The sequence below is a fragment of the Battus philenor genome, unplaced genomic scaffold (assembly GCF_028537555.1).
Source record: "Battus philenor isolate CCGP_79_NKW_IND1 unplaced genomic scaffold, ilBatPhil1.0.hap1 SCAF_23, whole genome shotgun sequence".
Taxonomy (NCBI): Eukaryota; Metazoa; Arthropoda; class Insecta; order Lepidoptera; family Papilionidae; genus Battus; species Battus philenor.
In genome coordinates, this window is record NW_027181686.1 from 11,978,942 (window position 1) to 11,996,316 (window position 17,375).

General features: G+C 34.6%; 1 protein-coding gene across 1 annotated transcript in view; it reads left to right on the top strand.

The window, feature by feature from the left end:
• Positions 1–17,375, top strand: part of LOC137924405 (ataxin-2 homolog) — a 62,487-nt gene that overhangs the window by 20,269 nt on the left and 24,843 nt on the right. The window contains exon 3 of the mRNA XM_068767803.1: positions 15,565–15,742. Coding sequence (XP_068623904.1) covers positions 15,565–15,742 — 178 coding nt within the window. The remainder of the gene's footprint in view (positions 1–15,564; positions 15,743–17,375) is intronic.

Genomic DNA, 17,375 nt, shown 5'->3' on the forward strand with positions numbered 1-17,375 from the left:
TTGTTTTTATTGATTGATTAATTTGTTCTACAATGAGCAAAAGAGGTAGTGTTTTACATCGGCGAGCTCGAGAGATTATCAACAATGTTGATAAGTACTTCGAGGAAGAGAAAAAACGTGCCATTATGTTGTTGGACCAGTTAAAACAAGCAAGAATTGTACCAGGGCCAGATGGCAATATTCATATATCGCGTGATGTATTTGGAAGTTTCATTAAGCCTTTGGAAACTGCTTCGAAGGTAACCGAGCGAGTGACTTTAGCCACTGGTATTGTTTTTTAACATTGCTTTTTTTGCACACTATACCAAGTTCCCGTTGTGACGTCACAACATGCCGCTAGGCTGGTCCTATTCTTATTTTAATCGCATTGTACAAGGAAACTCGTACGCGCCAACGCACGTGTGGCGGAGTCTTTACCTGGCAACCCGTTTTAATTTACGCCTTCACCCTCCGTAAACAACCCTTCACGCCGTTTAGGTGTACGAAGCTTTGATTTTTTTATGTTACAGTGAAATATTGACCCAGTAACTTGTTTAGGTTAAATTTTTATAGTGGCCGGCCTTTATTGCTTTTCGTACCCCCTATCTGATTTTTGGGACAGGAACATATGTTATATTTTACTACATACTTTTTATTTTTGCACTGTTCTATGTCTTTTTAAGATGTTTCTTTATTTTTTTTTATCTTCTACAATTTCTCTACCATTCTTTTTTATACTGCATGTGCGGAAGTGGCTAAATATTGGTCCTTTTCTTACTAAACATAAAAAATTCTTATTAAACAGAACAAAATTAAAGCTTAAAATAAATGTAGATTAGGGAAAAATGGTCTAAGTAAGATGATTAGAAAGAAATTAATTAAAGAAAACGTGAAGGATGCAAGGAAAGAGAAAATAGAGCGTGCGTGCGTTTTCCCTGCGTGAATTTTTAATACCTGTACCCAATTTAAATCAAGCTGCACGAAGCCTAAATCAGCTAGCAGCACAATTTTAAATACATCAATTGCAAATCCATTCACACAGCTATTACGTCGTTTCGTCTATTTGTTGCAATTAAAATACATACATGTATGTTGGTAGTACAGTGTATTAGGGGGACCGGAAAGTATTGTGTTAGTCGACATATACAGAAAAACCGATTGATTTGTTTACTGTTGTATACTAAATAGCAAAAGGTTAATGACGAAGGTGAATTGTTGATTAGAAATAAAAACTTGTTAAAAATGTAGTCGTGTGAATTTAACTTAAGAAAGCGGCATTACTTTCCGATCCCTCTAATACATACAAAATTGAAAAAAATATATTTTTTGTTTTAAAATCCTAACGTCCCGGGTCCCAAAAAGCGGGTAAAACGAGTCAAAAATTGCCATTTATAAAATAAAATCTGGGCTTCTGTGAGAGACCATTAAAAAAAACAGGTATAAATGACATACGTATGTGTATATATACGCTTGATATCAAATTGCAACGAATAGTTGAAAAATTGATTTTTATTTCTATGTCTATTATATTTATACATGTAATAGTAATGGATTGAAATTTCACTAATTTTTTTTTCGTAATAAAAATTGATTGTTTTTATTTTAAATGTATTAAGGTTATACTTAGGTAATATTGATTTTATTTCATTACCCTTTTACATACAACACGTCAGACTGGGCATTTGATGAAGACATTTTTTAATTTATTAGCCCACGATTCGAAATCGCGTGCCTTCTAGATCTAAAGGAGCTATAAATGCCTAGGATTTGATTATTATATACTTTACTCGAGTTTTTCATTTTACACGATTTTTTAAGTTTGTGAATATGTCCTCAAATTGATACCATATATCATAACATATATCACGCGATTTTTGTGCGTTTTATAAATGTATTTATCAAGTTAAAAAAGGCTTGAGTAGATTTGCGTTAATAGACCCCAAAAGGTTGAATTAAATTTTCCCGCGCGAGGTTTTCGCGCTTTTGAAAGGCTCTCGGGTCGCCCTGAAACCGAGAGTGCCATCGACCGGCTGATCTTTAACCTTTGGCGACGGCGCGGAGCTCGCGTGTGTAGTGCACGCCGCGGCGGGTAGATGGCGCCGCACGTCGGATGTGCGCGACTCGGAAGGCTCTTCCGCTTCCCTTACACATCGATCGTAAAACCTTCTAATGGGTCCGTCACGGAGGTTTTCGATTTTCTTCTGTAAAAACGGTGACGTGGAAGTGGCTATAGTTCGGAAATCTGTCGTGTACTGTGGTCGATGTTCGTATAATCGTTTCGGTGCCCGCACCACGGGCCTGATCCTGCAATACGAGGCGCGGAAAACACACTCTTCGCATACGGTCAGTGTTTTAATACAATTTTCAACCCCTCACCAATTATATTATCAACATACTAATGTATTATGCGAGATTTTATAAAGATATATGATTGAATAAACATGTACAGAAATCTAATGTCCCTTGTATATTAATACAGAATTAGACATATAAGACACACCCTAAATATTCAGCAGGCGTGAAATTGTACAGTTCTATACTTCCCAGACATTATTATAGATTTATCTAACTCCAATACACTCCCTGTAGTTATATTTCTGTAATATTTTCATATATACAAACAAAAATATATATAGATTGAATTTTCTACAGTGCCAGTTGTAAAGCAGATATAATACCCGGCGATTAATATTGCACATCGATCTTTGGAATGTGACAATCGGTTAATTTCGACTTCGTAGAGCATTATCTTTTTAAATACTTAGTTTTATAAAGGATATACAATAGAAATAATTGATATGTAGTTTCAAGAGGACTTTGCCATTCAGGGTGAATGGTTATATTTATAAAATCTTTTAAAATGTGAATTTAAAACGCATTCGCTGAAGTACATATATATATATATATTACCTACCATATATTTATCGCCGGGTATTGTAAATAGACGATCCCCTAATTTTTTTTGTCATGCCAACATATACCACGTGGTCTTGTTGAACTATAACGGAAGTAGAGTTAGGTGGGTGTGCTATTGTTTAAATAACAGATGTCGGTTGTTTAGGGGTAAGGCCGACCAAGTACCTGCTGTGTGCATTGTCGATCCGACTGTACCTTTGTTCCGCGAACATTACCTGCGCTTACTGCATTACATTGTACGTAAACCTCTTTGCGAATGAAACAATACGGATGGACGCCGCGCGGCCAGCGATGGCGGTCAATGGAAACAAATGACAATGTTTGAGTATTAAAACTCAAAAGAAAATTACTAAATACTTACCCTATTTTATATTTTAGTTACAGCCTTTAACCCTTAAATGCATAGTGATGAAAATCTGCAACGTACCATTTAAACGTAAAATAAATACTACACTTAAAAGTAAATGCGTAGTGTAAAATGTGTAGTAAGTATAAGAAATGTTATTTTTAATTTTATATATATATATATATATATATATATATATATATATATATATATATATATATATATATATATACCTTGCATTATACTGTACTAATATGCACGATATATATTTTTAAAAATAAAAGTCATGCATTTAAGGGTTAATTCACATTAGTAATTAATTCACACGAGTAGGCGAAGTCCATTACCACAAAGATACAATTATTTAAACCCTGTCTGTGCAGATCTATATATGTTAAATATAAACCGGAAGAGCTCTGCACTAGTAATAATATAATACAATTAGATATTATATATATATATATATATATATATATATGTAAAATTAAAAAATCTTAAAATATATTTTACTAGCCGTGCCCGCGAATTCGTCCGCGTGAAATTTAACAAAATAAATGTACAAGTTTAAACAAACAATGCGAATTACACAACTACCACCTTTAAATCACTCAACACGTGTTTCACCCCTCCACGGGGCATCTTTAGGAGTTATGTTACACCGATTAGTACCAAACAGTGTTTTTTGGTTGACTCTGTAATATTCACTTCTTCCGATTATTTTAGTCTTAACCTTTCGAAAACTCTTACCCCCCCCCCCCCCCCCTATGAGATATATATATATAAGAAAAAAATATAATATTAAAGCGAAAAGGATAAAGTCGTATTGAATCCACTTTCGAATTGCCCCCCTCCCCCTCCCTTTTTATAATTAAATTGCCCCGCTTTGAGGCGACCACGTTGTGAAACACTAATATGTAGTACCTGTACAGGCACTTATTAGTAGTTTAGAAGTATATTAGTAGAGTATTTTTTCAACGAAGGTTATGCACTTGTAAACAATAGCTTTTTTTTTCTAGAGTGTCGGTTTTTTCTGTACATTGAACATTTAGTTGCAGTCACATCGACGCTAAGACATTCGCTTCACATTAAGCCTACGGAGGGCACGATGCATTGAACATTCATCACACTTATTGTCGTAAATCCGCGCCCGCCTAGCCAGAGTTCAAGCTAGGGCGGTCAGGAGAGACCCGTGTCTCTCTCGACCGCCGAGTAGTCCTCGCTTTGCATAACTTACACTACACCTTATTCACTACACTATACACCTGCACAGGTATAGTCTCTCTTCGATGTAATTGGAATACGATTGCCCTGCGTAAACTTTTAATCCACAGAAATCTCTATGAAGCTGCACAGTCTAACACAGAGTTCCCCAAACTTTTTTGTGTCGTAGACCCCTTTGCCATGTTTTCCCATGTTGGGTAGACCCCCTACTTACCTGATATTGATTTCCTGTAAATTTCTAACTGTAGTGAAGTTCAGTGTTAAAAACTTAAAGTGAAAACACGTGTTAATTTATACATTTATTAATTGAATTTAAATTAAAATCACTCAAAATAAAATTTAGTATCTGTTATGTAAAATATACGTAACATTAAATAAACGTAAAATAAACTAAAAATAACATAAGCAATAAGTCAATATTTTTAGTGAGAAGGATGAACCTGATCCTTTAATAATAAATTATCAACATTTGGCGTGAATTTTGTGAGGGTTAATTTTAAATCTCCTCGGCTAATGATGTCCAGTCTGTGGACCCCATTTTCATTTCATGGACCCCCGAATTTTTTTTCGCTGACTTAGACCCCTAGCAGGTTGTCATAGACCCCTAGGGGTCGATATAGACCACTTTAGAAATCACTGCTATATACCTACACAAGTACAAGTACTCTCTTCGTGCGTATTCTTCGATGTAACTGAAACACAATCGCCCTGCGTAAATTTTTAGTTTTAGACAAACTCAATTTCAATGAAGCTGCACAAAGTCTAACACATCAATTGCAAATGCATTTACACAACTATTACACCGCTTTGTCGATTTGTTGCAATCAAAATATATACATGTATGTGGGTAGTACAATTTATTAGGGGGACCGGAAAGTAATGTCGTTTCTATCGACATACAGAAATACTGATTGATTTGTTACTGCTCCGGCATTGATTTTGTACACTAGATGGCAAAAGGTTGTTGACAAGATGAATATATTGTTGATTAGAAATAAAAACTTGTTAAAAATGCAGTCGTGTGGATTTAACTTAGAAAGTGACATTACTCTCCGGTTCCCCTAATATAAGGTACATATTACAATTAATTATACTTTACTATCCTTGCAGAATTTCAGTCTGATGTTACAGGACTATCGCATCGTAATATATAAGATGTATATATATATATATATATTTCACAGTGATGGTCACTTGCTATATTTTAGATAATTGAACATAAGTACAAAGGCTTTAAAACTGCACTGTGTGGTTCAATATACAAGTGAAAACAACCAAAGTTGTGCTTTTTTATTAGGGTCTATATTCAACAGACATTAGTGTCCGTGCCTTTGTACAGTTACGTTTATTGTTCTTTTAACATCTCATGTGCGTCTTGTCAAATTACACATTGTCTAAATTAATACAAAATATACTGCTGGTGTCAGCTGATAGCTGCCCACTGGAGTATGCCTCTCCAAAGATATCTATGGGGAGATATTCCATAATCGCTACGCATTTGTGACCACAGCTTTACATTTTAAAATACCTTCCCAGGCTATGCACAGTATGTTGTATGCTCCAGTCATAGTCCAAAAGAACAAAATGTATAAAATGTATTTCACATTGATCACTTTATATAGGATCATCTACATCACTCTTCACTTTATACAGGGTCATTCACATATTTGAGAGTGGTGGCCATTTGCTATATTTTAGATAATTGAACATAAGTACTAAGATTTTAAAACTGCACTATGTGGTTCAATATACAAGTGAAAACAGAATGGTGCTTTATTAGGGTCTATATTCAACAGTCATTAGCGTCCGTGCCTTTGTTTGTACAGTTACGTTTATAGTCATTTTAATATCTCATGTGCGTCAAATCACACATTGTCTAAAGCAATACAAAATATACTGCTGGTGTCAGCTGATAGCTGCCCACTGGAGTAGGCCTTTACAAAGGTATCTATAGGGGGATATATTATAATTGCCACGCATTTGTGACCACAGCTTTACATTTAACCCTTTCGTCCCGGAATACTTAAACTTAAAATTTATCAAAAAATTTATACACCAAAACCACGTACAGACAATGGAAATTACGACTTAAATAAAATTATGTAGCAACTAATATATAATTGTGTATTCCAAATTGTATTGTTAATATGTATAAATTTTAGCTGTATTTACCTGTGAGTGAAAATTGTGTAAAAAAAAAATTGTAAAAAAAATAAAATAATATAAAACGCTGTCGTGCCTCGCAGAGCTGGGAGAAGAAAGATCCGTATCAAATAGCGGCAACCCTCTCCCAACTGTCTGCGTTTAGTTTAAGCGAAAAATAAATACTGTAAAAAAAAAAAACACCAGCGATACAAATTAGAATTAATAAAAAAAAAGCTAGAGTCATGCAGACAGCGTGCGATTTTTGTACATAACCTCAAAGCGAAACGCATAAACAACGGCCTGGTACAATTTCCACTGAAAACGAGCGATCATTTTAGGTCCCAGGGATTTTCACACATTTGTGGTACACATATGTACCATCCGGGACACTCCCCGACTATGTACAGTATGTTATGCTCCACTCGTAGTCCAATAGAACAAAATATATAAAATGTATTTCACATTGATCATATAGGATCATTCACATTTCAAGAGTGATGGTCATTTGCCATATTTTGGATAATTGAACATAAGTATAAAGGCTTAAATCAACACTGTGTGCTTCAATATATAGTAATACCCCGCTTTACGCGACCCCGTTATACGCGGTTTCACTATAACGCGAATTGCAAATTTCGCGCTCAAATGCCTCGAATTACGCGAAAGAGTGCGTATAAATATAATGTAGTCATCAACTTCTCTATGGTGTCTTGACCATCTGTCAAACAATTAAAAACCGTGTTGGGTGTTATGAACGTATTTTACAAGAACGTAAACAAAACGTTACCCAAAAGACAATAGATGTATTTTTCCGTAAAAAATAAGAGTATATATTGCATAAAGTGTTCCTAAAATTAAAGTGATTGATTAAAATGATTTGTATTTCTTTGTAATAATTTTTGACTATGTTTAATCATAAATCTCGTTTTACGCGAATTTCAGTTAACGCGATTTTTTTGGAACGTATCCCTCGCGTAAAGCGGGGTATTACTGTAACTGATAAATAATTTTCGCAATTTACTTTGCTGCAGTCGATAAAAAATAATGATTTACTGAACAAAGTTATTTCACCTCGCTATTAAGCAACAATGTAAGTTATTACCAAGTAATTGTTGGTTCGTAACCATCGTTACGTCTTGTTGCGATATCAATCTCTATTGTTATGGGTGTACAGAGCATAATTGCATGCGGCATACGCGGCTTAGTTCCTGGTAAAGTGATAAGAAAGATTGTTCGACGCCTGCGCAACGATCGCGTTGAATATATTTATATGTAAAGGCAGAATAATTTGTCTGTATATCGAAGTTGAAGCCGTAGTTGTCTCTTATTCTCGATTAATGTTGTTGTTAGCCTGAAGGCTTATTTCTGAGCTCACGGAGGTTTACGGGGTCTGTTATCTTAGAATTTTAAGTATAAACAAAGTCCAGGGCGTTTACCAGCTGCATGAAGAGTAAAGCGCTCTACCCGAGTAGAGCTGAATAGTGTTTGTTGTGTGTAAGCGACTTGGGACGGCAGCGTGGACCTCAGGCGAGCCAAGGATGGATCCGGATCCAAACTCAGTGCGCCATCGCTGCTCGCATTTAGGAAGCGGGCAGCCGCTCTAAACTATACATGTTTCTCCCCTCCACGGGGCTTCCTCAGGAGTAATGTTACATCGACCAGTGCCAACTGGACTGCTGCTACATAGCGGAAGTAGCTATGTGTTAGTCCCTTTCTTACGTACTATCTATTGTTGATCTGGTTTTTAATTCTAAAAATTTTCTTTCTGTTTTCTTAATCTAGCGCAAATTTTGGTTATCCGACAACGAAATTGCGTTTTATCCTGTGTGTATATATATATATATATATATATATATATATATATATATATATATTAACTTTCAACAAATATCCTATAAGCCATCGAACTCACTCATACGGCTTGTATACTCTCAATAGTTTCTGTTTACAAAACGTAATAAGGAAACTTATTACATAAAAGTTTTAAAGCTGTTAGATATTTTTTGCCGAAGTGTATAAGGATATAGTGGATGACATTTCTTCGTAAGAAGTACATTAAAATACAAAGAAATATTATGTCTACTTAGTGTTAGGAAGAACATGATGCGCGCGATATACATTGTCGTTGCCTTTGTTAAGTCTGATTGACATCAATTATTTTTTTTTGAAATTTGTAATTTAACCCTTAAATGCACGACTTTCATTTATACTTTTAAAAAAATATATATCTTGCAGATAGGTACACTACAATGCAGAGGAATATATTTTTTATATATGTATAATATTTTTTTTTTTCAAAACCTTATGTTGCCGCTATACAACACTGCATTTACTGCTACTTATACCGTTTAAGTGGTATGATGCAGATTTGCATCATTATGCATTTAAGGGTTAAAAAGTAAAAATTGAGCAGTGGTCATCCCAACAGTAGAACCAGAGACTTGCGATTGTAGGTCGCAGGTTCGTTTACCGATATGCAATCTTATATAATTGTCACTTTGTGCATTAATTATATAGGAATTACCTCAGCTCACAAATAAATATCCAGAGGATGTGCAACAGCGTCCTCTGCGTACCATAATCCCACACTATCGCAAACCCGTCTGCCAAGCGTGGCGATTGTAGTACTTCCCCTCAGAGATATTTCCCTGTGGGCCTATGACCAGCAGTGGGAATCTATCCCGTAAAATATAATAATGTAGTGAGAGCCCCCAAGTATTACTACTTGAAAGAAAAACGGTCTTGGGTTAAGCTTACTCTGCACCCTGCTAGTTCATACCTGATGAATTTAAATGCCATTTGGACAGCAATGAGTGCATTTAAAAAAATTATTTACAGCTGCGCTCTTTGAAATAATTGTAACGATTATTTATTCTAAGGAAAGGACCAATATTAAGCCACTGCATGCACAGAGGATTTTGTGTTTGGCACTAATCGGTGTAACATAACTCCTGAAGATGCCCCGTGGAGGGGTGAAACACGTGTTGAGTGAATTAACGGTGCCAGTTGTGTAATTCGCATTGTTTGCCGCATACGCATTTATCAGGGGGCTGACGGGCGGTGCACTTTGTTGCACGACTACCACTGCATGTGCGGAAGTGGCTAAATATTTGTCCTTTTCTTACATATCTTTAATTTTTACAACTCAAGAGATCAGTCTCACTCAGTACCACTGTTGACTGTGGTAACGTAATTGTTTACGTTCCGTAGTTTCGTGTAGACAACTTCACGTCACGAAATCTAGTTGACGGACCCTTTCGCTCCGTGAACTCAGTACCGATGAAGCTGTAAAAGCCTTAGGACTAACAGCATTAACATCTTCAGAAACAATACAATACGTGACATATGTGCGTACGTGATGCTTATTAAAATTTATAACTTTATCCCTCTAATATGTCTTGAACGATTTTGTTTTAATTTCTAAAGTTTGGGTCGTATACGCTCCACGTGGCCTGAATGAAAAATCTTCAAAAATTGCCGCGGCAGGGAACAAGTGAATAACCTAAGAATAAACTGTCCAAAAGTTTAAATATATTACATTAAAAAATAAATAACGATGTTTCATTTCTTGCTAGGACTTATTGTCTATTGTCTCATGTGAAGTTTTTGCTGTTAGCCTTGCGGCTTTTACAGCTTCATCGGAAACGAGCTCACGGAACAGGAACTTCTAGGTAGGATAGGGATTCTAGGTAGATTAAGACTAGGACTTAATTACAGACATATATATAAGTAATGAGACAGTTATCGCAATTTCGACGCGCCATGTTAATTCTGTTATGATCAAGATGCTTAGAATACAACTTATTTGTGTTAGTGCACAAGTTTTATGTTCCGAGAAGAATGCCGTTCAGTTTTTCCATTGTGTTCGTAGTGGCAATGTTTCTTCATTCGAAAAACTTTACTTTTCTGTTGCCATTATTTTTAGACTTTTGTCATGAACAACTCTATAGTATATATCATGATATATACTATAGAGTTGTTCACCTCTGGGTGGTTAAACTGCGGCACGCGAGCCGCATTTTGGCTTCCATTGATTAATAAATTATTTCAATATTTAAATTTATATAACCTATGTCAGCTCCTGGAAAATCGAAACAAATTGCTGGTGTGAATAATTATTATTATTCCACTATAAAATCAGCGAAATCCAATCATCGATTGTAATTAACTAAACGACATATTAAGTATTATTAACAGTGCTGTCATATACGTGTGCCGTTATTATTATAATTATACTTCAATACACATATTTAGTTTTTTTTTTAAATAATTTTAATAAATAAGATTAAAAAAAAACATTCTATTGCGTGTTTTAAATGCGTATTCAATTCAAATTTCGAATAAAGGCTCGCAATATCAAAGGGCTTGGTCACTCCTGGTATATACTATCAAATGATTTTGAGACCTTTCTTCTAGACAGTTTGTGGTAGTAATGGCGCTGGATTTGTAACATATATACAAGCATATACCTGAAGATTAGATTCATTATCAGATTATTTTAGCATAGTGCAAATGTTTTATGATTAAGATTTCTAGAAGTAGCGTAGTCGTATAAAGTAAAGTAACAAGAAATGAAAATAAATAAAAATTATTACGTCTATAAGTTATAACTAATAATAACGACTATACAAGGACCTGTGTTTATGATAGCGGCACGTAGTGTAGTCTACGGTGGGACATGAATTACTATTGTTATTCAAATATTTCTTTTTAAACGGTTTTATTTAGTTCGACCCGTACGGAATTTATTTGTTTATTTATTTGGGTCAAAATTAGGAATTGAAATTTAAACACCTTCCCGTTGTCAGATTGATCTGAAATTTGGTACACACATTTAATTTAGATGACATTACAATATAATAAAATCAATAACATTATAAATATAAGATGGCCGCCGATACAAAATGGCGGATTACGTATTTTTCCTTAACCCCCTCAATATGGGTAACAAATGAAAGGGCTACACTAGTAAAACACGATGGTTATGTCAAAATTTAAAATTAAAGATGGACGCCGTTTCAAAATGGCGGACTAGGTACATATTTTTCCACAACCACCACAATATGGGTATCAAATGAAAGGGCTACACTAGTAAAACACGATGATTATGTCAAAATTTAAAATTCAATTTAGACGCCGTTCCAATATGGCGGACTAGGTACATATTTTTCCATTAAAAGTTTTTTAAATGTATTTATATTATAGTGGGGATAGGTCGGTGGAAAGGCTATTGAAACGAAACTGTATATCCTTATTGCTTTAAATACATAATGATAGAAAAACGTTGTAATTAACTTAGGTGTTTACTTAAAAGAACAAAATAAGAACGAGATATGAACGCAAGTTGTAAAACAGTGACTAAATCTGTGATATTTTGGAAATGCAGGAAGGAGGATGTAAGAGGAAGCCTGAACTAAATGCAAAGAATGTGTAGTAACAGACATTGTGAAGAACGAAAGATGATGCACGAAATAAAATAAAAATGAAAACTGAAAATGTTCCCATCTCACGTGCAGGTTTCAACGAGGGGTCACTAAAAATAGGGGCTATAAAATACATTATGGTCAGCGCGACCATAATGTATTTTATAATATTAAAAAATGTGATCTCTACCAGACGATCTTTGAATGGAGATGAGAGAGGTGAAGGAGAAGTCAGTTTTTGGTGCACAAACACATACATACATATATATGTATGTATATACACAATGCTATATAATATCGTATATTGGAGACCAAGGAAGTGCTCTTTCACCATTTTTTTAACCCTTAATAGTGTAATGTTTCAATTTTGATACCAATCTTTTAAACCGAATGTTCACATTACTATTAGTGTTTTTTTATAGGTTGGCTGTACGAATTTTACTGTTGTATAATAAATACTCTTTCCAACGAAATTTAAAAAAAATCTATTTTTCCCTTCATCTAGACCCTCAAGCAAACACAGTAATATTAATAAAAATTCACTTTCGTAAATCAGGCTATTAAGGGTTAAATACTGATACCAATTTAGGTGCATCTAATTGGTTCTGGTAGCTCATTTCATAACCTGATTGACAGCAACAACGGTAAAACATTTCTCAGTAAACATAGCAGAATTAGAATAATTATTATATCACCATTACTTTATATTTTATTTCTGAAACCATTGATTTTTGTGTAAGTATAATTTATTGTTGACTTTAAACTAACTGTCTCTAGACTTGTTTTTGAAATATTTAAGTTAAAAATTAAGTTAATTACAGAGGTATTTCAAACGTCAACTTAGTCCTTTCTCGGAATAAATGTACGTTTAATGTGACCTTGAGAGTAGCTTAAATATAAATTATTATATGTTTTTGTTTCGCCGGGCCTATGATGCGGGAGCATAGAAAGCGGCATTCGATATAATAAATACACTAAAAGGAATGCCATTGTAAAAGAATATTTCTTTTTATCTTTCCACGTATTTTGTGAACGTTAGATAGTGTAATACAATAGATTGTAATTACCTTTTGGGAAGGGTAAGCCGTTATTGTTTTAAGTTATAAAAATGGAGTCATAAAACTGCAAGGGTACGGGGTACCTGCGGAATTTCTTTCGCTAATTCTGCAAGAATTGCACCCGAAAACTGAAAAAGGAATTTTGAAATCTTTAAATTTGTCTCATTACTAAAGAGTACTCCGTTGGGATCGGTCGCGTTTGCGAATTTAAAGTTTAAATTTGCATATATCTACCGTCTCAATTTGTCATCGTGTTTGTGTTGAAAATGGCGCCTACTGTTCACATTGTAAGTAATTTGCCGCCTGTTTTATAAGTTTTGTGTAGTGCAGTGCTCTGTAGCATTTTCTCATCTACGACACATAGATCTTTACTAGAATTTCGCGGCACATGTGAAGCTTTCTAGGGAGGAATGAACGTGTAGTGATGAGTTAAAATTTCAATTTAATTATTGTTATCGCGGCACACTTGTATCTGATCTTCGACTTACTGGTGTATCACGGCACACCTGTTGCGGGGCACTGGTGTAGTGGACCTACAACGTGATTAAGATCACTGGATGTTGGCGATGAATGTGATGTTGGTGATAAAGGCGATGATGGTGATGAATGTGATGTTGGTGATGAATGTGATGTTGGTGATGAATGCGATGTTGGCGATGAATGCGATGTTGATGATGAAGGTGATCGCTGGGCGACATGATGATGACATGTTTAAGGGAACGGTGACTGTTGAATACCAGATTCAAGAAAGTCAAATTTTTATAAAATACAAATATTACCTCTTAGGAGTAACAAAACAATAAGTTTTACTTTTGAAATACAAATTTATATGATTTTAACTATAGTATAGTAAAGATGTTATATTTTAGCCCGATTTATGTAAATGTTTACAGTTTTCATGATAGAAGTTGACTTGGAATCTTTTGCGGAAAATCCTATTGGATTAAGCAGTTTCGAGGGAAATACATACATACCCGGCGATAAATATTGCAGATTCATAGAGCACTATCTCTGTCCCACACTACCTATGTGACGTTGTATTTCGTGCCACAGAAATAATGCTCTACGAAGCCGAAATTAGATGATTGTCTCTTTCCAAAAGTCGATGTGCAATATTTATCGCCGGGTACTGTAATTTAAAAATGTTTATTTATTTTTATTCCCGTCCCAGATTAACGAATTTGTAGCTTTGCATCGTTGTTCAATTATTTCGAGTAATAAGCTGATTGTTGATTACTAATTATTCAATTTGTGAACTATTTAATGTGGTCGAATAATTATTTTTACAATCTAGATTAATTTATGACTTTATAATGATTTAATTTATTGCTAATCGTCGCTTTGTGTCGAAAAAATGTGTTGATATCTCATAACCCTTAATAGCCTGATTAACGAAAGTGATTTTTTTTAAATTACTGTGTTTGCTTGAGGGTCTAGATGAAGGGAAAAATAGATTTTTTTAATTTCGTTGGAAAGAATATTATACAACAGCAAAATTCGTACAGCAAACCTATAAAAAAACTAATAATAATGTGAACATTCGGTTTAAAACATTGGTATCAAAATTGAAACTCTAGGCTATTAAGGGTTAAGTGTGTTTAAATAAAGAGCCCAAATTGAAGGAATCAAGAAACATGTTGACTTAATAGTGTTTCTCCTTAATGACATTTCTTAACTTAAATTGAAATATGAGATTTCCAAAGGCTCCCATATCTGAAAAGCCCACAACGAACTTAATTAGGCGGTTTTTATATATTCTACACTACCTATGTGACATTGTATTTCGTGCGACAGAGATAACGCTCTACGAAGCCGAAATTAGCCGATTGTCTCTTTCTAAAGGTCGAGTAAGTTTTATTTTACTCTATGGCATAAACGTTTTTTGCCAAGATCGAGATTGAATGCCATAGTTTACAAGAAAATCGATCGCACGCCGGGCCTTTCAACTGTTAAACCGTGTACATATACTGGCGCATAATGTGCATTTTGCAAGACATATATATTTAAGAGTAACGGAAGGAATTGTTAACGTATTCCACGCCATGTGGGGCGTATACGACCCCCGATTCGCATTCCGTTCGGGCCATTTGCAGTTCTCATTGAAAAACAAAGGATTCTTAAACAAATGAATTGCAGGCTCGAATATAGATAACTTCACGTCACGCATGCGTACGTAATGCATATTAAAATTTATAACTTATTCCCGCTAATTATAGCTTTGCGGTATTGAAAAAGTGTAAAGCATATGTCTTGAACTACTTTTATTAATTTTTAAAGTGTGGGTCGTATAGGCCCCTCGCGGTCTGAATGGAAAATCTTGAAAAATTGTCGCGGCACGAAACGTGGTAAAAACAAACAGTATTATTAATAAGTCTAGGATACAAATAAATTCAATTGGTCAGTTTACAAAAATAATTAATATTAAAATGTGCATATTAAAGTTTTGATTTTTAATAGTGCGAAAACTTGTCAACAGGTTGTGCTAGAAGTAGCACATCGTGTGGACCAGGAGGGCGTGGTTGCCGTCGATTCGGTGGTCGAGAAGTTGATCTTCAAGCCGCAGGACGTGGTCTCCATCCGCGCCAAGGACTCGGACCTCGAGTACGCCACGCACGATGTGTTTCAGACCGACGCGGCCATCAGCAAGTTTAATGGTAATTACTAATACAAATAATAATTAAACGGTTTTATTTAGTTCGACCCGTACGGAATTTACTTGTTTGGGTCAAAATTAGAAATTGAAATTTAAGCACCTTCCCGTTGTCAGATTGATCTGAAATTTGGTACACACATTTAATTTAGATGACAATACAATATAATAAAATCAATAACATTATAAATCTAAGATGGCCGTCGATACAAAATGGCGGATTACATATTTTTCCTTAACCCCCTCAATATGGGTATCAAATGAAAGGGCTACACTAGTAAAACACGATGATTATGTCAAAATTTAAAATTCAAGATGGACGACGTTCCAATATGGAAGACTAGGTACATATTTTTTTTCACAACCACCAAAATTTGGGTATCAAAAAACCGTTTAACTTAAAAGTTTTTTAAATGTATTTTTTGAATGGAGTATGTGTGGGGTGGACGGATTCCCCCCAAAGCCGATTAGTCCTCGTGGGGGAATAAGACTACAACCCTCCGACAACAAAGGGAAAAAAAACTTACAGAGTATCAAAAATATATGCTGCATCTCTAAATGTTCTCACATTAAAAAAACCAAGAGTAACATAGAGCAGAATGGCCAGAGATAGAGTAAAATGGAATAGGTTGGAAGAAGGACTTTGTCAACTGGCAAGCGGATTAAAAAGAAATAACAAAATGCCAAATACGTGGAAAAAAATTGAATGTGGATAACATATGTGTAGTATTAAATATATATTATTGTATTTTTTAAGTCCGAATAAGAGGCGATTGTACATTGTACATCAATTCGAGATATAAAAAAAACCAGTGTAAACGCATCTTAAAAAACAACAGATTCTGTGCTGCTTACACTACATATTTTTAATAGAATCAAGCGTTATTTTCGGAAGTCCATCCTAAATAAGTAAAGGACCAATATTTAACCACTTCCGCACATGCAGTGGCAGTCGTGCAACAAAGTGCACCGCACGCACGACTTGCACGACTGCCACTGCATGTGCGAAAGTGGCTAAATATTGGTCCTTTTCTTACTTACACTGCATATATCTTCTATTTAAATCTGTAACGGTTTTACCTACAAAGAAAGTTACTTTTTATTCGTCTACACTCAATAATTTTCAACACCCTTTTTCTACCTACAATTTATTACGTTTTTTTCTAAAGACAAGTTAATTTTGCACAATATCCAATAGAGAAAGAGAGATGGACGGTGTCAAATAGAGTTGTATATTTTTAAATCACAAATGAATTAGTAATGTTTTCTCTGTCGAGCATACCGGGTTGATTTGATGTTTTTATTTTTAACTAGTTATGTCTGCGAATTCGTCCGCGTGAAATTATAAGAAAAAAAAGGTTGTTTATTTAGTTTTCTTGTACTTAAAATAAGTGGCCTAAATTATTCCTTATAACAACAGCTATCTGTCAGTTTAAGTCCAGCCAAAATGGGTTCAGCTATTTTAGAAATTAGCCGAACAGACAAAAATTAATGTAATAAGTAATTTATTGTATATATACAGTTTGTATATATTCAAATGCATGTCGTAAAAAGCGGTAACTTTATCATTACAAACATACCCTCTAATTTTATTTATTTGTATATGTGTATAATTTATTTATTGTTAGTATATACAA